A 26,348-nucleotide genomic window follows, 5' to 3' on the forward strand; every position below is an offset into this window, starting at 1 on the left:
GGACCATCCCCTGGGTGCCTTGATTTCTCAGGAAGCAAAGGACCTGGAGAGTGGGCTCCCATCTTCCCCCAGTCCTGGGACTGCTGGTGGCGGCCCCTGGTGTCCAGAGGGGGAATTGCGGGCGGGTGCTGTCCTTGATTTCCAGTTTGTTCAGCTTCTTGTGAGAGTGAGTGGGAGTGATGACCTCCAGGTTCTTAAGTGTCAGCACTGAAACCAGATTCCTTATTTGTCTTTTTATTGTTTATTGATAAGAGTTATCTGCATATTCTGGACACAAGTGCCTTATCAGAGAGATGGTTTTAAATATTTCTTCTATCTGTGCATTTTCTTTTTTTGCTCTGGGTGGTATCATTTGCAGCAGTTTTTGATTTTGATGAAGCCCAACATGTCAACTTATTCTCTCTTCATTTGTGGTTTTAGTGTCTTATCTAAGAAACCATTGCCTGACCTGAGGTCACAAATATTTGCTCCCACGTTTTCTTCCAAGTATTGTATGGTTTTCTCTTACATTCAGGTCTAGGATCTACTTCGAGTTAACTTTTATGGACAGTGTCAGGTGGGGCCCACCTTCATTCTTCTGCGTGTGGCTATCCAGTTGTCTGAGTGCTGTTTGTTGAAAAGATTTCTTTTCCCATCGAATTGCTTGGCATCATTTTAAAACATTAATTGACCAAAACATTAGGTTTCTTCCTGGCCTCACAATTCTGTTCCGTGGACCTCTCTGTCTTTGTGCCAGCACCACGCCGTCTTGGTGACTGCAGCTTTGTAGGAAGTTTTGGAACCAGGCAGTGTGAGTCCGCCAGCTGTGTTCTTCTTTTTCCATTATTTGGTCACTCTGGGTCCCTTGCACTTCCAGTGAACCCTGAGAGCTTTGGGAATCATGTCTGAGTCACTCAGCAACTCTGTCTCTATTTGAGACAAAGTTGGAGGTTGGAGCCTGGTCTCCATTCCCAGGCCCCTGTCCCTCCCCAGGTTGGGTGATATCTGGGGTCTGATGCTGTGAATGTCGGCATTGATAGAGGCCCCATAGATGTCTGCCCTAAGATCACGATTCGTGTGCAAACGATTTATTCAGGAAATACACCTGGGAGAAATCACTCGGAGTGGGAGAAGCCAGCAATGACTGGATTTCAGGCAAAGTCCTGTGGAGCGTAGCTTCAGCCTGACTCTGTAAGGGTCAGGGGTCAGTCGTGGTCCTAGGAAGTGGGGCTTTCATCTCCCGCACTCAGCAGTCATCAGCTAAAGGCCCCAGAGGGACGTGAATTTCGGTGGCTTTCCAGCTCTGTGTGCTAGCAAAGGGCTGCAGTAGCCCGAGGCAGGTCGCTGAGAGTCACAGGTGTGGGCCGTCAGAAGGAAAAGAACACCGGAGCCAGGACAGCACGCCATGCAGCTTGGGAGGAAGAAGCCCTGTGTGGAGGGCCGTGGTTGCACATCTCAGGGCGCACGGTCCACCTCTTGCACCACCCACATCCACTCCTCAGGCTTCTGGTGCACCCCTCTTCTTGGGAAAACCTAGATGAGGAAGGTTGGTGAGATGAACAGCCCTGTCACCCCTGGGGCCAGAGCTGACACGCATTTCCTGCATCCTCCCACATCTGCTCTGGTTCATTCTCTGCCCCACTGTATCTCTGTTGGTCTTGGTCTGTCAGTGGTTCACCTGCTGACACGGCCTGGACCCTCTCCCCCAGTGCTCTGAGCATCCGCTTGCGTTCCCTTTTCAGGCCGGAGTTCGTGCATGTGTCCACTGATTATCCACATTAAGCCAGGGAACACTAAGACACAGCTAGGGGAACTATCTGGTCTGTTTTGGTACAGAAGCCTCATCTCTCCTTGATGATTAAGGTCAGTTACCCTGCCAGGACGGAGACTCCTTGGGGGAGGCCAAGGTGGCAGGGCAGGTACTGGAGAGGAGAGAGCTGGGGGATCCGCAGAGTCCCCTCGAGTCTTCATCCAGGTGTTGAGCTGCACATGCTGCACACACGGTGTAGGGACCACCAAGACTGGGGAAGGAGCAGGCAGAGCCGTCCTCAGCGCCCACATGGGGCTGGGGATGGTTCCTGGTGCACCAGCCAGCAGCAGACCCTAGTAATGCACCGGATCACGTAGAACCCTCCGAGGGGCATTGCCTTGGGGGTGGGGGAAAATCAGCTTCTTCCCAAACCCAAAGAAGCCTGTCAAGGTCTGTGCTGCTTTCTTAGTGGGAAGAGGTGCGAGCTAAAGTCACTTATCATGGCCTTGGAGGGGATGTCCCAGCGTGGCCATGTCGCTAGATCCCTAAAAAGCTCACCAGTAGCAGCGGCTCCGGAGCCCTGGCGAGGTTTATCTCCACACTCTGGACGTGTGCGTTATGAGGCCATGCAGAGTTCTTGCTACTTCCTGCTCCTCCAATCTAGTTGACGTCACACCATCAACACAGTGGGTGCGGGTAGGTGTCAGATGACCAAAGTCTTTCTGACTGTCTGTGACAGAGAACAGGGGGCTGGACTGAGCCCTGGGCGAGACCATGCACGTGCAGTTGTCCATCTCAGGTGAAGGCCGGCTGGATCCAGTCCTCCCTGTTGGTGGGTGTTGAGAGAAGAATGCGTCTGTCAGATCAGTGGCTGCATGCCTCGCTCCAGAGGCTGTTGACCTGTTCTGATAAGAGTCTGTGTCTGGCTCAGCAGCTACACTTGGAGCGGCCACGAGGCTCTATCTGCCACGGTCCCCTGTCATCTGCCACGAGCCTGGTGCCAGGCTTGTGAATTAAATGGGAAAATAATGGGGAGCAGTGTCTTGTGTCCTCAGAGTTGAAAGTTAAAAGCTATGGTAATAGCTGGTGCTTCACAGGTCAAGGAACTAATGTGAGAGCTCTGTCAGATGCAAACACGTCCATCTTCACCGTGCATTCAGCAGCTTGGGAAAAATAGCCCCTAGGTGGGTGAGTGGACCCCTTGGTCCCCTGTAAGATGGATGTGGGCCAAGTGTTAACTCAGACCCTGCATCCAGCAGACTTCGAACCATCTGGGTATTTCTTTTGGGCCTGTGGGCAGGTATTCAGAGAAACGTCATGGGCACCTTTGGGAGGCCTGGGGAATCGCTGCCACATACCTTTGCTGTGAACCAGCACGGCCTTCCTTACAGGAAGCTGCCGCTCCTTCTGCCGGTGGTCCTAGGTCTGAGAACTGAATTAGGTCTGGAAATGAAGAAAAGAACTGTGACTTTCCATTAAGGTGGCCGACAGCAGCCTTCTGCTCGCGCACCCTTGATCTTGCTGTGTGTGCGTGTGTACACGTGTGTGCATGTGTGTGTGCATGGACTCTGGCTGTCCGGCTCTGACCCCAGGAGCACCGTGACCTGTTGGACATCATCTGCATCCCAGGGTCCAAGTGCCTGCCCTCCAGCCCTGCCTTCTGTCACTTTGGTTACTCCCACCTGGTTGAGTGCAGCTAAGTTGAGTTAAGGCTTGTTATTCTGCATGCCGCCATCACCACCACACCAGGGGCTCGGTTCTGTGTCTCTGGTGGAAGACAGACACTGCTGGGCTTCTCCATGAGGCCATGCCCTTGCCAGCTCATTCCCACCATCTCGCTGGAAGGAGCGTCCTTTGGGCCCTCCAGAAGAACACGGTCATCTGAGGACTCCTTGGGCCTTCAATCTTGAGTCTGTTGACCCATTCTAGCTGCCCACGTCTCTGAGATTTCGATCCCTCTCGGCATTCTTCCAAGGCCTTTCTGGAATCTTCACCTGGGCCATCATTTCTTCCAAGTTTGCAAGAGCCACTGTGCAGTGTATCAGAACCCACTGCATTCGCTCTTGCCAGGGAGTTACCTCCCAAGTTGTGGAGGCTGCCCTCACATCAGTGGACCCTCCCTATCCAGCGCGTCCTCCTGGCTCAGTGAGTCACCCCCGTCTCACCTCAGCAGGTCCAGCACCCCCCGAGCTGGGCCATGCTGTTGACCTGGTTGTTGTTCTGAAGCTAGGAGGGCAGGTGCAGGCAGATCTTGAGGGAGCAAGTGCTGTCTTCCGTGGCATCTGCTGTGGTTGCAGCTCTGCATCATTGCAGGAATTTGAGGCGGGGAGGCTGCTATTCTCGATCAGGGGAAGGGCCCTTCTGCAGCCTCAGAGAGAGCAGGAGCAGCGGGGCTAACACGCCACGTGCATCCCCCCCAGAAAGCCCATGTGCATTCCCCCAGACAGCCCACATGCATCCCCCAGACGGCCCATATGCATCCCCCAGACGGCCCACGTGCATCCCCCCAGACGGCCCACGTGCATCCCCCCCAGATGGCCCACGTGCATCCCCCAGACGGTACGCCCCCTGAGTCTCCGATTCCAGCCCCTTCCCTATCAGGGCCTTGGCGTGGACACAGGAAACTTCCTGAGGCTGGGTGCAGCCTGCTGTGAGGTCCCGCTGCTCTCACCTCTCCGCCTGGTCTCCAGTGTGCTGCCCTGGGCCACAGGATGGAGCATCTCCACACTGGGCCCAGCAAAAGCAATAAGACCCACGTCCATGTAATTACTCCTTCCTCATGTCCCCCCAGCGCCAGAGCTGTTGTCACAGCCAGTGCATTCTTCCACTTGCACCCTCTCCCAACTCACTGGGGTGAGGGCCATAGTCATTCGATCCCGCAGCCTGCCAGGGACCTTCAGCACCCCACGTGCTGCCAAAGACGGGTCCGTCCTCAGTGACTGGCTAGTGCGGGGTCCACCTCCAGAGCCCATCCTGAGAGTCTGCTTCTCAGGACAGCCCCTGCGACCGGCCTTCTCAGGGCAGGTTCCTGGCAGCAGACCCTAGGACAGGTGACCTGGAGGATCACTGTGGGGGGTGGGGGGAAGGGAGGGGAGTGAGCCAAGCCAGCTATGGCTTCTGGCCAAGTCTGGTCCCACAGACAGAGCTGTCTGTCCGTGTCAGCATCCACCACAAGGCAGTCTACCATTCCCGGGCATCCTGTGGTCACTGGCTGAGGGCTCCCGGGAGAAGCAAACTGCCAGGTGCTCTGGCTGCCTGAAGGCACAGTTCCTCCGATGGCCTGGAGGCAGGTCTCCCTAGAAGGCCACAGGCGCAGGCCACGGGAGGAGGAGCAGACCCAGCAGGAGGGGTGTTCGGGAGCCCCCCCGAGGGGCTGTGAGGGAACCTGACGGTGTCCACTACCCTCATTTGTGTGTCTTTCTGACAGGAGAATGACTACCTTCAGGACTGCCTTGATGCCATCCAGCAAGACTTTGTGATTTTTAACAGAGAAAAGTGAGTGTGTGTGTTGGAGGCGGGTTATGGGGGCAGAGAGGAGTTTGTGGAACTGGGCCAGGGTTTTCTTGGCCACACAAGTCCTGGGCCCCTGCAGCCATGTGGCATCAGTGGGCCTGGGGAACCACCCCCCCGGGGGAATCTGACCAGCAGTGCTCGAGGAGGAGGGGGGGAGGTCCCGGTTCAGGCTCGTGCAGGAGGGGCCCCTGGGAACTTTTAGTTCCAAACTCAGGTCAGTGGCCAGACTCTCCTAGGGAGACACCCGGGGGCTGCCCAGATGAGGGCTGATGGCTTCCTGGGTGGCCCTATAGAGTCACATCAATTCCCACCCCTCAGTCACTCACTCACTCATTCACTCAGCAAACCTTCACTGGGTGCCAGGGACTGTGAGACAGAAAGGGCACAGCTGGCTGGCAGGGAGATATGGCAGGCCACAAATAGCTGAGGCCCCTGTCACAGCAGAGGGAAGGAGTCCAGTGCTGTGGGGCCTGGGTGAGGAGTGGCAGAGTCAGGCACAGAGGGCTTCCTGGAGACGGTGGCCTTGAGCGCTGGCCTGGCAGGTGAGCAGGACCAGCCGGTGCTCTGTCTTGCCTTGGTGACCAGGATGATGTGTGGGCACTGGTTTAGAATGCTGGCCACCATCCTGGAGGTCAGAGGCCTGGATAAGAACAGGACTGAGCCAAGCTCTTTGAAAAGCCTCATTTCAGATTGGTGGCCCCCGCTGCGCCCTGGCCATGTTTTTCTGGAACAGTCTGACTGCTGATGCTGCTGACCCCCAGGACTTGCACTTACACTAGGCCTCCTTTCAGCTTCTGGCTGGAAACAAACAGAGATGTGCCAGCCCCACTGCTCTGTGCCCGAAGGCCACAAACAGTCGGACAGAGGGCACCACTGGGCTGAAATGCCGTGTGGCCACCCCACGTCCACCGTTGGTGTCCCGCTGGGTCAGCACCTCCCAGAGGGGGGTTCCGCCCTGGCAGAGATGCCTGGCACCTGGTCCATGTTTGGGGGCCCTTAAGCTGTGTTCCCGAGGGACACATTCCAGGAGTCCTTGGACAAGTCGTGGGCCAGCAAGAAGTGTCCGGGGGCCGCTGGTGAGGCTGCATAGAGCCCCTCCCTGTGTTTCCCCACACAGGCTGAAGAGGAGCCAGGATCCCGCGAGCGAGCCCCTGCCGGCACCCGAGGCGGGGGACACGGTGGAGGCCTCGGTGGACAGTGAGGGGGCGCGCCCCGCCCTGCCCATGTGTGGCTCCATCTGCCCGTCGGCCGGGAGCGGCTAGGCAGCCTGGCCAGCCTCTCAGAGTGCCAACTCAGGTTGCGTTGGAGACTCAGGGCTGCCAAGGGACAGCACGCTGGGGCAGTGGGTGGAGTCCCAGCTCGTCCACCCCGGATCCAGGCTGGTGGCCCCCCCATGCCCTGGCCATATTTTTACTGGAACAGTCTGACCGCCGAGCCTACCCTCGGGCTCCAGGTGGCACATGGCAAGAGGCTGTCCGTGTGGCGGGGGTTGGTAGGCAAGGAGGGTGTGCACCACCTGACCACTCCCGTTACCTGCGATGGTGGAGGGGGCACGTGGCCACCCGCCCTGGCCTCACCTCGGGGGGGTCACGGAGGCCAGAGCCGCATGGTGGGACAGGCGCTCTCGTCTCTCACCACCTCTTGGCTGTACATAGCCCTCGTCGCCGGCCCTGCCGTGGGCTGTGCGATGTCTGTGAGCTTGCTACCCCGAGCTGCGGGGTGGCCCAGGGTCTGCTGGGTTCTTGTACATCAAGGGGGGAGGGTCGCGGGTGTGAAAGTGAGGAATGTTTTATAGACGCCAGCTGTTCCAGCAATTTCTGCTGTGTTCTGTATAGTTTTCACTCTGAGAATTACAGTAGGGGAACTGCTCATTGTCGAGTGCTCTGCGCGTTCTGTGTCTGTGGGGCAGCCGTGCCCAGTGCCTGCGGCTCAGAAAATGCTCGTCATCAGTCCGCACAGTTCCTGTGGGGGCAGAGCCCTCAGGGCCCCAGGCCCCCACACGGCCTTGGGATCGGTGCCCTTTCACTCACTGAGGTATAATTGACATCAGAAGCTCAGCAGTGTGTGCACATGGGGGACACAGGGCCCCAGTCAGCCCCGGAGAAGCCAGGGTGTGGAAGTGGGCAGTGGTACAGGATGCCCAGTGGGTGGTACCGAGCCCCGGAGAAGGTTCCGGGTGGAGACCTGGTGATGTCAGAAGCAGGAACAGAACAAGGGGGGTTTGGGGGTTTGTATGAACCTGCAAATCTAAGCGTGCATTTTAGAGACCCCAGAGCACAGCTTGCCTGCTTCCTGTGTCAGTGGCAGGGATGTGGTCTGGCTTCCCGATCACCCGCTCTCTCTCCGGGGGAGAGGGACAGTGGGGCAGTGGACCACGGCCTTGGCAGAGCCCCAGGAACCCAGCTGAGGCCACACTGACCAAACAAATCTGGGGCAGAGGGAGCCCCCCAGGAATGTGGCAGGACCACCAGGATGGATCTCCTCCAGGGGGCTGCCCTGGACCAACAGAACTTCAGGAGACGCCTGGATTCAAAGATGGGGCGTTTGTGTTTTCCCAGAGAACATAGCTGAAAATGCTCCCTGGTCACCAGGGGCCAGCATGCTTGGTGATGCCGGGTGTGGGGGGCTGTCGCTGACTCTTCCCGGCTTGTCTCCCCAGTGACCGTAACCATCCTGCCCTTGGGGCAGAGACACCCCTTCTGGGAGCACTCCACACCTGCGGTACAGAACTGGCACCATTTTTATGAGAGAGGCTGAGGCCAGGAGGCCAGCCCAGCAGTTCCTCCTTCTGGAAGGTTCTGGGGTAGCCCAGCCCGAGGGTCTGGATCAGAACCTCTGCCTTGAGGGGTGCAGGGCCAAGGCTGCGTGTGTCTGTGGAGGAGGCGTCAGTCTCAGGCCAGAGCCACACCTGTCGACCACCCACTGGCAATGCTGCCCTGTTCCCTGTGCTTCCTCATGGGCCAGGCTGCCCCTCGACCTTCTGCTGGGGCGGCTCGGGCCCGTCCAGTCAGGATGTGAGCAGAGGTCCTCCCAGCCCAACCTTCTCCCTCTGAGCTTCCGGCGTGGGTCACATCAACGTCCCTCTGACCCTCTGGCTGTCTCTGACCGGCAGGCCTGGGCTTGGGCACGGTTCTCAGGCCCCCCCCTGAGAGGAACAGCCCTGCCCCCCCAGACCAGCCCTGCACCTTCCCCAGCAAAGCTGTCCTTTCCGGGGGGTCTTGAGGTCCAGCTTTGCAGTCAGCACGAAGCCAGGCTAGGGGGCAGCAGAATGTCCCCGCATAAACCACTCATGCGGGATGGTATAGGGGCAGAGAAGCCAGGCTCTCCACGCACCAGAGGCTTTGACCCAGACGGCTTTAATTGACCCTTCCCATCAGACTGGGGTGACGGCGTGGCCGTCCGGGCTGTGGGTGGCATGCAGATCCCTGGCTACAGTTGTCCTCACCGCACAAAACTGCTGGTCTAGTAAACTACCGGAGTGCACACTTAGTCACAAAAGGAAGGCATCTCAGCTAAAGGATCCTAAGTTCCCCTGGACATGGGCTACTACAAAAGCAGAGGTTTGGTCCTTGGAAAAGTGTGTGAGTCCGCAAGTCCTGCAGGAAGCTGCCGCCCTGTGCCACGTGCCTGGTGGGTCCCTGAAGTCACAGCAGCTCTGGGGCGGGGCTCAGCTCACGGCCTACACCGAGGTGGAGGGGGGACATGCTGCACCCCCGGCCACGGGAGCAGGCAGGGGAGCTGGGGGCTTCACAGGGCAGTGATGTGTAATGGGGAGGAGGGAGCAAAGGCCCCCAGCCTTCCAGCCTGTTCCATGCAGGTTATGAGGCCCCTGGTGGGCGCCCCGTCTTCATGAGGCATGTAGCACCTGGGCTCGGGGCCACCTGAGCCATCCCCACCACCACGTCTAGCCTCCTTGCCCTGGCAGTGAAACCTCCCCAAGTTCAGCTGTCTCCTCATGGGGGCGCCTCGTAATAGACCTGAGACCCCAAAAGGAGAGTTTCTGGGGAGGGCAAGATAAGGCCAAGCACCTTTCAAAATAAGTTCAACAAAGGGAAGCTAACTGAGCTGAGTGGTCCCTGCTGCCGTCCGCCCCGCGGGGGCAGCACCAACTTGCTGGCACCCAGCTGGGACGTCTAGGACAGCGAGGTGATGTTGGAGCGTCCGCCAGGGGGCGCCATGATCTTCTGAGCCGTGCGTCTAGCAATGTGGTCGTCCGCCTGAGATCCTGCAGAAAGGCAGGCAGTGGGTGCGGGAAGGTCAGCGGAAGGCGGGTGGGGAAGGGACACAGACGCTGCTGGCCCCACCCGTGAGGCCAGGACTGCAGAGCTGCCTACCCACCCACCATGGGTCCCTTATGCTCCCCAGACAGCCGTGGCAGGGAGACAAGGCAACCGGGCAGGCGTTCCCATCACTGAGGCCTTGGATGCGGGGGAGTGAGGCCAGCATTTTTGTTCAGCTGGGGCCTGGAGGTCAGTGTTGACCCTCCAGGACGCCCATCCCGAGGAGCACAGGCTAGGCCAGTCCTGTTCGTCCTTCCTGTGGGTCTTGGGCTCACCCTGCACAGAGACCCCCATGATGGGAGAAGGCTGTCCCTGGCTTTTAAGACAATGCTGGATTTGAAAGGGGACCTGCCCCTGGCCCTGCGTCCCCAGGAGGTGACCTCCATCCTCTCTCCGAGGGGGAGGATGAGACAGGACATCAAGGGGTGGGCTGGCCCCCACCAGAGGGGTGGAGAGAGGAAGGGTCTGTCTGGTTTGCAGGGAGAACCTGGGGCTCAGAACTTCTAGAAGAATCTCAGTCACACATCATGCTGGACCACAGCCAAGACCTGACCAGGGGCCCGACTCTGGTGGCCTGCACACCGGGGCCACCTGAGCCCTCTGAGGCATCCCCGCATGTCCCCGAGCACCCACAGACCCCTCTTGATGTGCCTCGCATGTGATGCAGGGCTGGTGGGGCTGGCTGGGAGCCATGATGGGCTGGAGGAGCTGGACTCCCACATGGCACTGGGTCCCCGCAGAGGCTGGGCATCCCATGCTCACCCCTGGGCTCAAAGTCACAGCCGCCTCCTCAGCATGGCTGGTTCACAGAGGGGGTCTCACACCCTGGGGCAGATGCTGGGGCAGGAAGGGTCTTACCAGGCTGGGCCCACACACCTGAGCTCTTTGCAGGGCAATGGGACGAGGAGGCCCAGCCCTGGTGGCTGCTCTCTGTCTGCGGCCAGATGTGGGCAGGGGCCAGCAGCCTTCCCAAAGCTCACCCACCCAGCACAGGCTGGGCCCTGGTACCTGAGGCCCTGCGGCTCCAGGGGCTTCCTGTCCCTCAGGATGCTCCAGCGGAGCCCCCAGCCCGCCCCCAGGCTCCACTCACCAGACAGGCTGAACCCCGACTGGTGCAGGTTGCGCACGGGGGGCACTGAGATCTTCCCTGGGCAGGACACGCGGGCCTGGGCGCCGCCCCCCGGCTTGGTGGGCACCATCACCTCATGGACTGGCCCGTCATAGAGGCCTCGGGGCACGCCATGGATCTCCGCCAGCTGCGGGGCGAGGGGGCGGGCATGAGGGGCGCCGAGCCGGCCCTGCAACTGGAGGGCAGGGGGCTCCCGCCTAGAGCCTGCCCACTGCATTCTGCCGGGCTCAGAAACTCCAGGGCTCCCCACCAATGAGGGCGCTCATCCTGCATGCTCGGACACACACCTGCCTCCCCTCCCACCTACACACACGTGTGTGCACACCCCTCCCTGCACACAGGCGTGAACACACTCACGTCCGTGCACACACCACCTCCTTCCCTGAGGCTTGTGGCAGTACCCTGGCTGGAGCAGCACTGCTCACACACGGCTGCCTGCAGAGGAGGCCTCTGTTTGCAGTCGAAGACTGGCCCCAGCACAGTCACTGCCTCCTCAGTAGCCGTCGTCCTGGGGCCCCGGCACAGCCCCACTCGTCCCCGAGGAGGCCCTGAGAGGGAGGCCCTGCATCCTGTCCTCCTTGGAAATGGCCCCAAAGTCAGAGGCATTTCCCAGCAGCCACTACGATGGACCAATGGTCCGTGGATTGAAGCAAAACCTCCAGATGTGCTTGTGTTTCCAGCTGGCGCCTCCCTCAGGATTTGTGGCTTGGACTCATGGCTGCCTGGTGAGCCCAGACTGGGAGGTCACAGTGGGGCAGAGGCACGGGAGGAGAGCGAGCGAGTGGGGGCGTTGAGCCCTCAGGACAGGGTCTGAGTCCCACCACTGTCCCTGCTGCCCTGGGTGTGTGACTAGGAGCAGGCCTTGCTGGCACTTTTGCCCATCAGGTGCCCTGGGCGAGCGAGGAGCCACTCTGCCTGGCTGCCTGCTAGCCTGGGCAGGCAGGGCTGACCAGGAGGAGAAAGCTCCTGCATGCGGAGATGGCCTTGAACCCCACGCCCCGCCTGGTTCAGGCCTTACCCTGCTGCGCGCCTTTATCCTCTTGTAGACGAAGTCCGGGAATGTCTTCCGAGGGACGAAGCGGCCGGCCCCTGGGGTGGCGAACAAGTTCCCGTCCTCCAGCACGACCCTGCCCTGGCTGATGACCACCACCGGGGCCCCGCGGCACTCGATGCCTTCGAAAATGTTGTACTCCACGTTCTGGGGAGATAGGGCCAAGCATCCAGCACTGCGGCTGTGGCCCTCCCAGCCCTCAGAGCACGCTGGGGGCCGAGCAGCGTCCTTGGAGGCCCGCGAGCCTGTTCCAGACCCCTAATTGGACGCAATCCACTCAGCTGGGCCAGAACTCAGAAGGAACAGGCCCCAGCCGAGCGCACCTGGTCCTGAATCACAGGCCTCTGAGAAGGACAGAGGGGAGGGGCGTGAGCCTGCAATAAGGTTAACTCTCCCACGAGTGGGGTGGGCCCCTTGTCCCTATGATGGTCAGCACTGGGATGAGCAAAGTAGCTGCTGCCGCCTGTGAGTGCCACCCCTGGAACACTCCGGGGAAGGCCACGAGGGGCTCCCCAGGCCACCGCCCCGACTCAGGGAGCAGGCTTCTCTTACCAGGTTGTGGCTCTTGGCGGAGATGATTCTCGTGGCCTTGGGGTTCCATATGACCAGGTCCGCGTCGGAGCCCACAGCCACTCGTCCTTTCCTTGGGTAAAAATTGAAGATCTTGGCTGCATTTGTACTGGTCACAGCAACAAATTCATTCTCGTCCATTTTCCCCGAGACCTGAGAAGCAAGAAGGCCGAGCTGAGGGGGAAGGGAGGGCCCTTCCCAAGGACCTGTGGAGGCCTGGTCTCAGGGCTTCCAGGGACACGGGCCCCCGCCCTCCGGGCAGCGAGCAGCATCAGAACCGCGCTCCCAGGTGGAGGCACTGTGCGTGTGAATCAACAGGCCACTCTCAGTCACGTGGCTGGTCTGCTCCTTCCTGTGCACGGAGCCTGGTCTCTGTGCTCACTCGGAGGGTGAACAAATGGTGAAGCTCCCACAGCAACGTCTGTGTCCCCTGAAGGACGTGACAGTCTCTCTGGGGTGGCCAGGAGGCCTGGGGAGGTAGGGCGGTGGGGGAAGCCCGGGGTCGGCCTCAGCCCAGGGAAGAGCTCAGGGCCGGGGTGGGGTGTGCAGGGGGCAGAGGACACCAGGCAGGGCTTTCCGAGTGAGACGGAAGTCTAGGGAAACCTCAGGCGTTCTAGGAGACCACTAACACGCAGAGTGCAATTCCACCGGGGACGGGGGCCCGCCCTCCCTGAGCCGTGTGCACAGATGCATTCTTCATGTGCCATGAGAACCGGGGCTGTGTGGCAGCCGTGGGGGTCTCCTCCAGGCGAGCGGAACAGAATGTCTGAGGGGCCCTGGATGGCAGCGCTGGCGGGGGCGACACCCCAGGCCCACGCGCTCCGACCTCTATTCCACGTGATGAATTTACTGGTTAAGTGGCTTCCCTTTCTGTTGGACCGTCAGAATTCGGCTGGCGCCCCACTCCTGGTGGGTGCACCGCGTGCCCCCTTGTACTCACCACGCACTTCTCCCAGACCATGCACATGCGCTCCTCCACACCGTTGGTGCCCTCAGGGATAAGTGTGAAGTTGTCTTTGCCGACGGCCTTCTGGGCAGTGGTGAAGGTGCAGTGGGCACTGCCGGTCACCTGGAGGTCACCGCTGAGAACAAGCCGGGCTCAGAGGAGCCCAGACGGTCCCGGTCTGCCTCGCCCCGACCCCGGCCAGCACGGCCCATGGGGCCCAGAGGTCATCTGAGAAAGCCACCCTGGGCAGCCCTGGTGCCTCGGCGTGGGGGACACGAGCACCCAGGGTTCATGCAGGAGAGGCCTGGAGCTGCCAGCAGGCTGAGGTCAGGGCGGGGCATGGAGCCTGCAGGCCACTCTGGGGCCACCCTGGGTCAGCTCCATACCTGGACAGCAGGGAGGTGAGATGGTCTGCGGTGGTGGGGTCAGGGTTGATGGGGGGCGATGTGACGAAGGCCGCCGCCTTCGCCCAGTTCTTGCTCCAGTAGTGTGAGCCGTCGGTGCCCAGGCTGGCAGTGATGGGCTCCCCAAACACGACCACCCCTGCAGTGAGGCCCCGTGAGAGGCACCCAGCCCACCTGCATGCCCTCGGGACCCGTGCAGGGCGGAGGCCTCGGCACTGCCCTGCTGATGTGCCCCGACTGTCCGTCGCCTTCCCGACCCTGGACAGCTTGTCCCCTTATTTTGGGGCACCTGGCCCTGGGCAAGCACAGCTGGCCTGGGGCTCCTCGGGGGGGTCATCTCCACACCCGCTCCCTCACACCCCCCTGCTGAGGGGCAGGCCTGTGGGCACCCCTGCTGGACCACAGCTGGAGCAGCACACATCAACTCAGACCCCGGGCTCGTCTCCTTTACCCACTGCCTCCTCCAGCTGTGGGGGTACCCTGTGGGCAGAGAGCACCCAGCCCTTGGGGCAAGCACCCCAGCTACTAGATGCAGGAGGTGCCCAGTGACAGTAATGTGGGGCTCCCAGTGAGGTCAGCTGGGCAAGGTTCTAGTGCACGTGGAATCAAATCTCACACACACACACATGTGCACGCGCACACACAGTTCTCACTCCTGTGGAAACGGGGCCAACAGGCCACACGGTCTGCTTCAAGGCCCCCTGGTGAGCAGCTGATGCTCCGTGGAGACAGAGACTTGGGCCCCCTACCCTGAACAGGGACCAGGCACTCACCTCTCCCAAAGGCCACACCCCTGCTGTCCCGAGAATGAGGTCCCCACCACAAAGAGGCCAGGCAGGGCGGCAGGCTTATTCTCTATTGGGCCTGCTTTGTTCTGAGCCTCCCTTTAGCCAGCAGAGCCCCCGGGGGACTGAGAACATGACTCCTGACCCCAACAGAGCCCCTCCCCAAGCGTGTGGGGTCCAGGGCCGCACACTCACCTCTGCGCTTGGCTTGGGCAACCACATCGGCTGCACCCTTGCTCATCACCTTGGTGACGTACAGGGGGCAGTTGGCCTGCTTGGCGATGGTGATGGCACGGTACACGGCCTCAGCCTCCACCTGGGGATGTGCGGGTGCTCAGGCCACACGAGGACACAGGGGCCTCCTGACCAGTGGGCACAGGACACCCAGAGATCACCCATAAATCCTGGGCCCAGGGAAGGCACTCCTGGGTACGTGAGGACGCTGGTCTGGGGCTTTGTGCCCAGGATCTGGGTTGACCCATCAGCCCCCAGGGCCTGACCACATGGCCTTCTCGGCCCTTCAAGGCCCAAGGGAAATACTTTGGGGTAACCAGTGGTCATGGGGGCACAGGAATCTGGTGGGCGAGGGCCCACTGATTCATGCACAGTGTGGTCATAGCCCTGCCCAGGCGATGAGGGCAGGGCCGACCCCAGGGGAAGGTGGCACACTGGGGTGCCCTCTCAGCAGGCACAATCCTACCTCCTCAGGGTGGCTGAGCACGTGGCCCTCGGGGCCGGTGATGCCGAGCTCCAGCAAGCGCTTCTGCTCCTAAATAAACCACAGGACACCATGTTCCAGCCAGGTGCCCCCAGAGCCCTGGAGAGCTGTGGCCTGGCCATGAGGTCCACAGCCCAGGAGACCACATCCCCAAGATGAGTCCTGACCCCAGGCCTCTCACGTGAGCCCTGCTCCCCAAAGTGAGTCCCAATCCCACACCTCACGTGAGCCCTGTTCCCCGAGGTGATTCTTGACCCCAGACCTCACATGAGTCCTGCTCCCCGAGGTGAGTCCTGGACCCCCAGAATTCCCAACTACAGGGAACTCAGAATGGAGGGGCGAGATGGACCTTGGAGAGGAGGACTTCATCTCCCTAAATTACAGACGAGGGAAGAGGCTTGGAGAGGGGCAGGGACTTGCCCAAGGTCATAGGCTCTTTAGTGACGCGGCCAAGACCACCCCACAGTCCTGCCCGCCATGCTGTGTTCCCCATTGGGGGCATATCTGGGGGTGTGCAGTGGGGGCTTGCATAGTTGGGGTGGACCCACGACGTCTCCCGTCAGCACGCTCATCCTGGAAGATGTGTGCCATAGCATCCCTCACGTGTAAATGAAGACACAGAGCCGAGCTTTGACGTGAGAACGCAGGGGAGGCAGAACCCCTCCAACCCTCATAACTGGACTCCCCAACACTGATGGGGTATCTCCCTGGCATTCTCTGCCCCCCACCTGTATACTGAGCTTGACCCACGACATTCTGATGGTGTAGCCTGAGCCTGGCCCCCGGCCACAGAGGCATATGCAGTGCCCGACGACCTCATGGTCAAATGGAAGGATGAGGACCTGGGAAGCCCACACGCCCTCCCCAAGTGTCATCGCCTTCTTTCGAACGTGGGAGCTGGGCAGAGTCCCAGGAAGTTTCTCTGTGGGTCGGGATGTCAGGAAGGTGAGCTGTGTGTGTGTGACCTCCCACCAGGCCCCATGAGGAGCCCCTGAACCTCCTGGGTGCCCCACAGGGTCTGCACCTGTGGCCGCTCCAGCCCAGGGGAAAACAAAGGAGCAAGGAGAAAAACTCAAGGGTGGGACCCACAGCCTGGGCGTCCCACCCACAGCCCTGGGTGCCCCACCCCAAAGCCCCGGGTGAGGGAACGGAGTGGGGCAGTGGGAGGGCCCTCCCCAGGCCCCTGGGCTGTGGCTCAAGGACAGGCCACTAATGCAACACATGCGCTCCCTGGTGAAAGGAATACAAGTGTCCAGCTCCCAGAGGGGGCTGCAGTCCCTGGGGAGAAGGCACTGGGAAAGCCTCAGTTCCCATGAAAAGACATTTTGGTTTTGGGGAATTTTTGATAAGAAGTGTGATGATCACAAAAAGATCTGTGTTCGGGCCAAAAGCCCCCCAGGCTCCCTTAACTCCCTGCTTGCTTGACCTTTGACCCAGGGCAAGCTATTTACTGGAATCCATTCAATATTCCCGCCCTCAGGTTTTTGGGATTAAATGCTCACATCTGAGTGTCTTAGGGTCCCCCTCGCACCCCCGCCCTGGCCGCACCTCCTCCACGATGTCCCCGTTCTCTGCATGTACTTGGGCCACGGCTCCCAGGTCCCGGATGATGCTGAAGATCTCATACATCTGGGAAGAGAGGCGCGTGGGGTCCGTGTGGGGCTGCGTCTCTCCCAGCGGCAGCCTAAGAGACTCCCACACGTTCCCTCCTCTCGGCACCTGCCCTTACCTGGCCGTCGGTGCACTGGCACCTGTCCTTGTACGCCATGAAGACCAGGAAGGAGTTCACACCTGGAGGAGAGGCGAGCCGGTGGGAGGCTCGGCCATCATCAGTCAGACGCCCGGGAGCCTTCGCTGCTCCCCCATCTCCAGAGGGGCCGGGGGTGGGGCAGCCCTCTCCCATGGGTGCCTCACCAGCTGCCACGGCGACCCTCGTCCAGTGGCCCCCGCATACACTCACCAGCAAGCCAGGAATGGGGCACGGAGTGGGACCTAGCCCCTTCCTTGTCTGCTCCTCATGCTCCAGGGTCAGGAACCAATTTTTCCCCAGCAGCAAACACAGGTGAGGCCCCCTCACAACCCCTCAAACCCCTCACAAACTCTCCTCACGTCCCCCCACCCCTCACACACTCCCCTCACTAGCTCCCACCACTAGGAAGGAGGGAGCAATGTGCTTTGGGCTCGCTGCCTGAGTCCTCCCTGGTCTCTACAGGGACATGGCCCGGGCCACAGCATGCTGAGTGGCCCTCACTTTGGCCATCTAGCCCATCACTTGCCTGCGGGGGCCTCAGAGTCGCACCCTGCCAGGCCCTGGCGCACAGCACGTGCTTAGGGGACCCACTGTGGGGGAGGCAGGTTTCGGGGTCCTCAGCCAGGCTGGGCTCTCAGGAAAAGCAGAAGGAACAGGCCAGGCTGCTCATGGCGTCAGGGTCCAAGAGGAGGAGGGTCAACCTCTCTAGGCTGGGCTCTCCTGTGGGCAGCCAGCACCTCCCCACCTCCCCCAGGACTCAGAACCAGACTGGAGACCCATCTGAGCCTGAGGCAGTGTCCCGAGCCTCCCACCCTCCAAACCCCGCCAGGCCCGAGGCCCCTCCCTCCTCCCTGGCATCTCACTGGGTCAGAAGTGCTAATGTGAGGAGCTAAGGCACACTGTGGGGGAACTGAGTCACCCCATGCCACACGCACCACTGCAGGTGATAACCTTTCCAGGGTATCTGATGGAGGCTGCTGGTCAGCATGCAGGCCAGCCTTGGACACTGCCCAGTGGGCCAGGGCCAAGGGCCCACGTCTGGCTCTGCTGGGAGCAGACCCCGCCCAGCACTGCCCCAGAGTGGGAGGTGCTGCAGGTGACTGGTTTCTACCTCTGCTCTGAGACGCAGGCCCCCCCCACCAAGTACAGTTACGAGTACCACCAGGATGGCAGAGCTACTGCTGGAGTGAGGCACAGAGGCCAAGAGCCTACCCTGCCAGGCCCCAGGTAGGGAAGGGGTTCCCAAGGACCAAAGACCACTGGTGTGAGGACAGACACTCTTTGGGAAGTGGCCTCCACAAAGCCTCCTTGCCTCCTGCAGGTCTGCAGACGGGCAGGTGTCTCCTGGGGGTGAGAGAGCCCTGTGCCTCCTGGGCCCGGCCAGGGGCTGCAGCCAGCAAGTCTGGCACCCTGGCCTGCCAGCCCCGCATAGGCTTGGACCCCATCCTGCCATTCCAGGCTGTAAACCATGGACCACACTCGAAGCTGGATTACCAGGATCAGTTACAACATTCATCTAACTTTGTCAAATCCACTAGGAAACTTCCATGTGGTTTTACCTTCAGGACTTTTGATGAAAAAAAGTTAAAGTCTGTTTATAGACTGGCCTCTTTCAGCACAGGCAGCAGTAGAGGACAGTAGGTTTTAAAGCATTCTCCTTCTAGAAGGATCTTATGATACTAGGAAAATGCATAGTCCTTCTCCTTTGCCCAGGGCCAAGAAACAAAGGACCAAGACAGGAGCTGTGACTCCCACGCCCTTCTGCGAGGAGGACGGTCACAGGACGTGTCCCTCAGATGTGGGAGGTAGAGGGCCTCTAGTCCAGATGCTTGGGAAGCAGAGCAGACCTTCCTCAGAGAGACTCTCATTCATCTTCCCCCCAGTTCCTGGCCACCTGCCCTGGGGTCAGACGCATGCACAGTCCAGCACAGCCAGAGGCCAGAGTGGGTGTCCTTCCCTCCCGAGACCAAGGAAGCCCAGGTTCCTGCGCCCACCCACCCCTCCAGCCACCCCTCAGTCCAGCCGCGGGGGCCGCTGCTCACCCTTGTCCTTGACCAGGGCCTCCAGCTCCTCTCTGATGCTCTCGTGCCAGCGGGGGATGTCCACGTGCAGGGAGTAGTCGCAGCAGGCCCCGCTGTCTGCTCGCTCCCGCCACTGCTCGTAGGCCGCCAGTAGGCTCATACCCGTGTCGGGGAACACATGGTCCACTGTGGGGGGCAGCGCAGTCAGCTGAGCCCCCAAACCCGGTCACTGGGAGCCACCTAGGCCTCCAAGGGAGACTGGTTTCATGTTCCCGAGGGATCAGAAATCATGTTTGACAAGAGCAGAGGAGGAGCCATGGGCAGTAAGCCCTGAACTTGCCCATGGGTTCTGTGCAAAGAGGCATTTTCCACCCCACGGCCCCCGGCCTCCGTCTGAGCAGAGAGACAAAGTCTGGGTTCAAGCCACCCCACTCCCTGATGGACATATCTCACCCCAAGGAGCGCTAGTGGCAGTTAAGGGCCTTAACCTCCAACACAGGTGTCCGCCTGAGTGAGGCACACCTGGAGGGCAGGTGGAGGCAGGAGGTGGAAGGTGCCGCTGTCCGTGGTGCTGGACCCAGTGAGCCCGCCCAGGTGCCTCACTGACTGCACACCTTGGACAGTGCCACCCATCCCCTGCGGAAACTGCGAGTGCACGTGGCCACTGCACTGGAACATGACCGCTCCCTCCCAACCTTGTGTCCAAGTCTGAGCACTGCTCACAGTACCTCCTGGGTGCAGGGAAAGAGCTGGGAGTGAGGGTGGTCAATAGAAATGCGCACCCACCCCAGGGTCACTGGCAAATGCTGTGCCTTCCTCCAGCATTTCCCACACAGGGCCCCTACACTCCCACAGCTCAGACTGTGGACCCAGGACCCCATGGGAGGGGGTATCCCCCGCCCCTGCCACCCTGCCAGACCTTCACAGCTCCAGCTTGGGGCTGGCAGCTGAGGAAGGCAGACAGCTAGACAGAGCCCAGCCCCATGCCTGCAGCATCTCTCTGTCCTCATGGCGACACCTCATAGCTTGTCTGATGCCTCAGCACTGGCATGAGCAGGTGACATCAACCACGAAGATGTCCTGGCCAGGTTGGGCCACCAGTGACAAGCATGAGCAATGGCCTGCAATGACCAGTCTCCTTAGTCAAACGAAAAGATGGACCATCGTTGCTTTTTTTCTCACTTTGTGGTTGAGTAAACAAACCAAGCCATGGTTTTCACAATGGCTAAATGTCACTTTGTGAAGTGGCCAGAGTCCTTGGAGTAGCCCTTTCTGACGGCAGCAGTGGCGGCACTTACAGTGTGCCAGGCACAGCCAAGCAACGCACAGGCCCTCACTCAGTCCTCACGACCTTCTGAGGAGGGTCCTCCTCTTCCTCCTCTCACAGACTAGGAAAGCAGGGCTTCTCGAAGTTAGCCCAGTTACCTGAGGCCACGCAGCCAGCACATGGGGGGCCAGGGCTCCACCACAGTACAGACGTCTGCACTCAGCACTGCTGAGCTGGGGGCCTCCCAGGCCGTGAGAGAAAGGGCCCAGCCCAGAGGTCCCATCTTGGCTTCGGGGCTGACCACGAGCCAGCGCATGGGGGGCAGGCAGGTTCACCTCACAATCTGTTAAAGAGGCTTCTCTGCTGAGCTCAGGGGTCTCATGGGGAGGGCACGCGAGCTGAAGCATGTCAGGATGGTAAAGAGCCAGCACTAAAGAAATGGTAACTCTAGTGGCTGTTGATAGGATAACAGTAAGTATTTTCATCATCCTTTTTCTAAAAACACAGCCTCTGTCTTTAGCTCTTCTCGACAGGGGCCGGAACTTGGTACAGAACGAGCGTCGGAGGTGTGAGGTTCAGGGGAATGTGTCTGACGTTTCAGGCAACACAGCCTCTCTGCTTGCCCAAGGCATGTGGGTTTTATAAACCTGGAGAGCTGCTGGCTGTCCAGAAAATAATAAATTACTGGGCACACATCCATTTGCTCTAGACGGAATCTAAGAAATCCCAGGAGCATTTCCTCCTGGCCAAGGCATGACTCGGAGTGAGAAACACGGGTAACGGAGAACACTCCAGGGCTTATGAGACTGAGCTATAATCAACGGAAATAGGACTGAGAAAAACTCCTGCGACACACACCCTGCTCAGAGGACTAAGACATGGGATGGGCGCTCCCCGCTGGCAGACACTCACATATCATGGTGGTCCCTCCTGCTAGGGCAGCCTTGGTCCCCTGGCAGAAGTCGTCAGCTGGGGTCATGCCAAGGACAGGCATCTGCAGCCTGGTGTGCACGTCGACCCCACCTGGCAGGACCAGCAGGCCATGGGCATCGATTGCTTTGACGCCCCCAGGGATGATGAGGTTTTCTCCAATTTGTCTGAAAGCAACAAAGAGAGATTTCACTGGTTATAAAGAGCCTGGATCAGAACCTGAACGGGCTCCTTTGCAACACTGCGGACCTGGGAAGCACGTGTTTGGGCACCTCTGCTGGAGGCAAAGGACAAAATGGCCAAGACTTAACTGGACCAGCCCCTGGAGACTGTCAGAGAGCAGGACACCCCATTCAGTGGCTCAAGACAGTCACCATGGAGGATCCAACCTATGGACATGGCGCTGCCCTTGTGGGGTCCCCTGGCAGGTCAGTTGACTAGTGGGTGGAGCTGCTTGACAGATACAAGCAGAGAAGCTGATAGGGGTGGTCAGGAAACATTTATTACGCACCTGCTGTGAGCCCTGCATCGTCCTAAAGCTGTGATAACTCAAAGACAGGTGGAGGCCACTGTCTTATTTTGGAGAACTTACAACTAAATGGAGAGATTCTGTTATCACAAAGGCTTGGGCTAGAGCTGTTTCCAGAGAACAGGGTTTTAGAAAGAAACATGTACATGGATTTCACCCAAAAGTAAGCTTCTGGATAACGTGTGATCAATGTGCACATGTACGATCTATTAAGAAATCTGAGGCAGGGGCCGGCCCCGTGGCCGAGGGGTTGGGTTCACGTGCTCTGCTTCGGCGGCCCGGGGTTTTGCCAGTTCGGGTCCTGGGCCCAGACATGGCACCGCTCATCAGGACATGCTGAGGCAGCATTCCACATGCCGCAGCTGAAGGGATCCACAACTAAAAATGCACAACTATGTGCCGGGGGGCTTTGGGGAGAAAAAAAAAAAAAAAAGGAAATCTGAGGCAGAAACTTACTTTATCAAACCGTCTTCTACATACAGGTCAGCGTAAAAGGACTGGTCGTCATTCACAATCTTCCCACCTCTGATCAGAAGGCGGTCACTCTATTGGAAACATATGAAAACTGGATATGTTTTCTCCAAACTGAGTTACTCAACACCACCTTTAGTAGGACTTCTTACTCTGGAATTAAGACTGAAACATTAGGGCACAATTTGCATACACAAAAGCGAACACTGAAGACTGCACTGCGTGCCATCCCCCAAGAATGGGGTGGAGGGTGCACAGAGGCAGCCTGGCCTTGCCAACGGCACAGGGATTAACCAGGACCAGCTGCCCACCTCGTCAAGGCGGGCCAGCGTTAGTGGAAGGGCATCAGCACAATGGGTCATATTTACAGCTTCCCATTTATCACCGAATTCATAAAGCCCAGGCTGAGGGAAGAGCTGGACAAAGCCTTGCAGGGTCCGGCTGGCCTGGAAGGCCCACCCCTCCTCTTCCACCCACACCGAGGCGGCTCCTGGCCACAGCTGGGCTTCGGTTCACACCAGAATGGCTTCGGCCTGTGGTGGTGCCGGGAGGCAGAGGTACAGCAGCGCCCCAGCAGGCGGGGTCCCGACCCCTGGGAAGGATGCATCCCCACGGAGAGAGATGGACAATAACGAGAAATCACACACAAGGCCATCACAGATTGTGACAAACTCAAGACCACAAGGAGGGTAACATGACCGATGACAGGGAAGGAGGTGTGGCAGCTTCAGGGATGGAGAAGGGCCTTTCTGAGAGGCTGATGCTGGAGGTGACACAGCCAGGGCAGTGTTCCAGGCCAGGAAGCTGCCAGTGCAAAGGCTCTGAGGCAGGAAAGAGCTTGAGTTGATTTAGGACATGAGAGGAAACTGGGGCTGGAACCTTCTGAGGGGAGGGGTGAGAGGACCAAAGCCAGGGGTGGGAGGGCAAGGCATGCCGGGCTTGGGGAGTCCGTGGGCTGCCAGTGGGGGGCCTTAAGCAGGGGTTTAAGCATGGTCTGATGGGTGTTTTAAAGACATCATGTTGTCTCTGTGTAGAAGGTAGACCATGGTGTTCAATGATGGAAACATGGCCATCTCTTGGGCAGTTTCTGAGGTTGACCAGATGAGATGAGGGGCCTTGGGCCAGGATTATGTGGCCTGATGAGAAATGGACTCCAGAGGGGCTGGGAGTCACGTGGGTAGGAGCTACTGATGGAGAGGCCATGGGGGTGAAGGGCCAGGAAGACATCGGGGTGACCCAGGTTCTGGTGCTGCCTGGAGGACACCAACAGGTGAACAAAGGGTCAGGGAGCAAGGATAGCTCTTGGTGGGCCACCCCCCACAGCACTGATCTGTGGCACCAGGTGGGGGTTGATCCAATGCTCGCAGACGTAAAACCACTTCTAAGAATCCCACCAAATGGTCCAGAAGGAGAGGAGTTAGGCAGAAATGGGGGTGTCATGTAATGGAACTTTACGTGGCTGTCAGGGGTGACGAGCTGACCTTGGAGAATAATGGAGAGAAACACAAGAAGGGAGCAGAAAGGCAGAGTCAGAACGATGTCGACAGGACACGGCTTTACAGCCATCTCCTCCATCATCCTGTCCGAGCCTCAGCCCTCCCTATGACGTGCCCAGGCGGGAATGACAGCTGCGTTTCCTGGGGACCGTGCCTGGGGCTCCCAGGTGTCCACCCAGAGGCCAGGCCAGGACTCCAGCCCGGGTTTCTGGCTGTTTACACACTATCAGCCTGATGCCAAGAGAATCAAATTGTGCAGTGCAATTAGAAGAACTCCAAGAAGCTACTGAGATGATAAATGATTCATTATTTATGAGCCTTATTACGTTATTCTCTATTCTTACCGACATCTAACCATTTGGACTGAATTCTTAGGATTCTACTGATTAAAGGTAAAACCACCGCCCATAGTCTACAGAAGGGTTAGCAAACTGCCACAGCCCGCGCAGCCCCCCACTGGCCTTACATATCCTGGAACTAAGAGAGCTTCTACATGTTGTGTTGGTTGAAAAACACCAAAAAAAGAGTATTTCACAACTCATGAAAATTATATGAAATGCACATTTCAACATCCACGGCTAAAGCTGTGCTGAGACACAGGCACACCCGTCCGTTCCCACACTGTCTGTGACTGTGCTCCCGGCAGGGCTGAGTAGGGACAGAAACAGTACGGCCCACACAGCTGAGAATATCCAGCCCACTGGGGAAGCCTGCTGACTCCTGGGCTACAGTATCGCCCATTCCCAGCCGCTGGGGCCTTCCCACCGAGCCCTGCAGAGCCTCACTGCCCAGGCCCCCTGGGCCCTAGACCCAGCCCTGATCGGTCACATCATAACTACCCACTTTGCCCAGCTTCTGCAGCCAGTGTTTAGACCCTGCCTGCCTTCCCTGCAGTGTTCCCCCTTCAACAACCCCCCCCCCCCAGTGGACCAACTCATTGTCAAACAAGCCCAAGGAAAACCAGCAGGAAGAGGAAGGCTTGTGAGGGAAGAGACCGGTGGTCTGGGTCCCCAGCTCTCCCGCCCCATGGTTTTCAGGCCCCTGGACTCAGACTCTGGGTACCTTCCTGGCTTTGGAACCAAGAGGAAAAGGTAACTGGGTGGGGCCCAACACTCATCAGGATAAGGGTGGAAGTTTCCCTAAACCAGCCACCTTTGCTCTGACCACCCAGGGATTGGGTCATCCCATCCCACCCCCACCTCCCTGCCAGCCACCAGCGTGCTTCCTGCATCAGACAGGACCCTGGGCCAGTCTCAAGGCAGGATGCTCAAGGAGGTGCTCCTTCATCCCTGAATATCTCAGGAAATGAACCTGCAAAGCCACGGACCCGCCGCCCTCCCGCTGAGGCCAAGCCCAGAGTTGAGTCTGAGACCCGAGGGCTCCCCCGCCACAGTCCAGCTGGCGCCCAGGCGCCTCCCGCCCTCCCCCCCCCCCACCCTCCGCCGGGCTGCTGGCGTCCTGGAGGGGGCGGCTTTGTTTCCTGGCAGCCGGGGGTGGACGTCGAACCTCCCGCACCGGTGCGTGTGGGTGCCGGAGGATGTCCTCCAGACCGCCCGGCTGCCGGGGTCAGCGGCGACTACTGAGCGCTCGACTCCCCCGGGGTCTCCGAACTCCGGCTCCATGGAGGGGTTCGGGTCGCCAGGGCTCCAGGCCTAGGGGCCGGAGCTGAGTCGCATTGTTTCGGACAAAGAGCTCCGGGCGCGGCGGTGGCGCGGTCCAGGGGGCGGGCGCCGCACGGGGAACAGCATCTCCGGCCTCGAGGCCGGGCCAGGGGTACCAACAAAGGGCCGTATCCGCCCGCCGACCCCGAGGCAGAGCTCCGAGACCGGATCCCGGCCCGCCGGCCCGGCCACCGCGGGGAGGGAGGGACTTCTGCGCCCTGGGGAGCAGGCCTTCCCCGGTCCCGAGCCCTCCTGGGCGCAGAGGAGGTCCGGGAGAAGCCGGCAGGGCCTGGACCTGTGCGTCCGGCTCCGTAAGGGGGTCCGGCGCGGCGCTAGCGGGGGACCCCGGCGGCGCGGGAAGGAGCCAGGCGAGAAGGGCCAGCGCCGGGACAGGGGCACGCGTGGGGACTGGACCTGGAGGGCAGGGGACCCGGCGCGGGGCCAGGAGGCTCCACGCCGGGACCCTGAGGCTAGGCCCCGCCCCGGGCGGCAGGCGCAGGGCGGAGCGGGGGCTGGGAGTCGCGCTCACCGTCATGCGGGGGATGTTCTTCTTGCCCTGGAAGGACATCCTGCTCCTCCGGCCGGCGCCGCCGCCTCGGTCGGCCCACGCGGCCTGGCTCAGGCGGGGCGGCCTGGAGGACTCGGGCGGGTAAATGCGGAGCCCGGGCGGGTACGTGGGGGCGCCGGGCGTCCAAGTGCGAGCGCGCTCGGCCCCGCGCGGCTCGGGTTCCCGGTCCCGCCCCCGGCCAGGCCCCGCCCCGGCCAGGCCCCGCCCCCGGCCCGCAGCTGCTCCTTTGCCTTCGAGCCCTGTCCCGGCCGTGCTCAACACCACGACCACCACCCCCCAACTCCCCGGCCCCAGACACCTGCGGCAGCCACAGGCCGGGATCCCTGCGCCCTGGGTCCCGCGGGGACCGGCAGACGCGTGCTGGGTGGAGGAGGGGAGGAGAGCGTTGCGACAGGTCCCGGCCAGTGTGTATGTGGAGTTTGCACCTCAGGAACGAGGGTGGGAGAGATCCAGCAATGTCCTGCCAGGCCCCGCCTTCGCCCCTGACCAGCCGAGGGCCCGCTTCCCGGTGACCCGAGAATCCAAGGCAA

General features: G+C 60.1%; 2 protein-coding genes across 2 annotated transcripts in view; one reads left to right on the top strand and one right to left on the bottom strand.

The window, feature by feature from the left end:
- The window catches only part of STK32C (serine/threonine kinase 32C), a 101,106-nt gene extending 93,993 nt beyond the window's left edge, over nucleotides 1-7,113 (top strand). The window contains exons 11-12 of the mRNA XM_044748434.2: nucleotides 5,157-5,224; nucleotides 6,360-7,113. Coding sequence (XP_044604369.2) covers nucleotides 5,157-5,224; nucleotides 6,360-6,504 — 213 coding nt within the window. The 3' untranslated portion in view covers nucleotides 6,505-7,113. The remainder of the gene's footprint in view (nucleotides 1-5,156; nucleotides 5,225-6,359) is intronic.
- A 1,466-nt stretch (nucleotides 7,114-8,579) lies between these two features.
- On the bottom strand, nucleotides 8,580-25,993 carry DPYSL4 (dihydropyrimidinase like 4). Its single transcript, XM_044748428.2, has 14 exons — nucleotides 25,780-25,993; nucleotides 22,079-22,167; nucleotides 21,076-21,260; nucleotides 18,918-19,082; nucleotides 16,855-16,916; nucleotides 16,674-16,754; nucleotides 15,108-15,176; nucleotides 14,603-14,723; nucleotides 13,605-13,761; nucleotides 13,213-13,354; nucleotides 12,255-12,425; nucleotides 11,670-11,849; nucleotides 10,613-10,778; nucleotides 8,580-9,467 (listed from the first exon to the last, which is right to left on the bottom strand). The coding sequence occupies exons 1-14, from the start codon at nucleotides 25,816-25,818 to the stop codon at nucleotides 9,376-9,378; spliced, it is 1,719 nt and encodes a 572-aa protein (XP_044604363.1). The 5' UTR covers nucleotides 25,819-25,993; the 3' UTR covers nucleotides 8,580-9,375.
- Between the last annotated feature and the right edge of the window lie 355 nt (nucleotides 25,994-26,348).

Source organism: Equus asinus, chromosome 2 (assembly GCF_041296235.1).
Source record: "Equus asinus isolate D_3611 breed Donkey chromosome 2, EquAss-T2T_v2, whole genome shotgun sequence".
Lineage (NCBI taxonomy): Eukaryota > Metazoa > Chordata > Mammalia > Perissodactyla > Equidae > Equus > Equus asinus.

Bases quoted from the DNA above. Each gene is read 5' to 3' on its own strand.
- DPYSL4 (XM_044748428.2), bottom strand. From the start codon at position 25,818: ATGTCCTTCCAGGGCAAGAAGAACATCCCCCGCATGACG. The intron at 22,168-25,779 runs GTGAGCGCGACT...TGTTTCCAATAG, and splicing joins AGAACATCCCCCGCATGACG to AGTGACCGCCTTCTGATCAG. The intron at 14,724-15,107 runs GTAGGATTGTGC...GCACATCCCCAG, and splicing joins TGCTCAGCCACCCTGAGGAG to GTGGAGGCTGAGGCCGTGTA.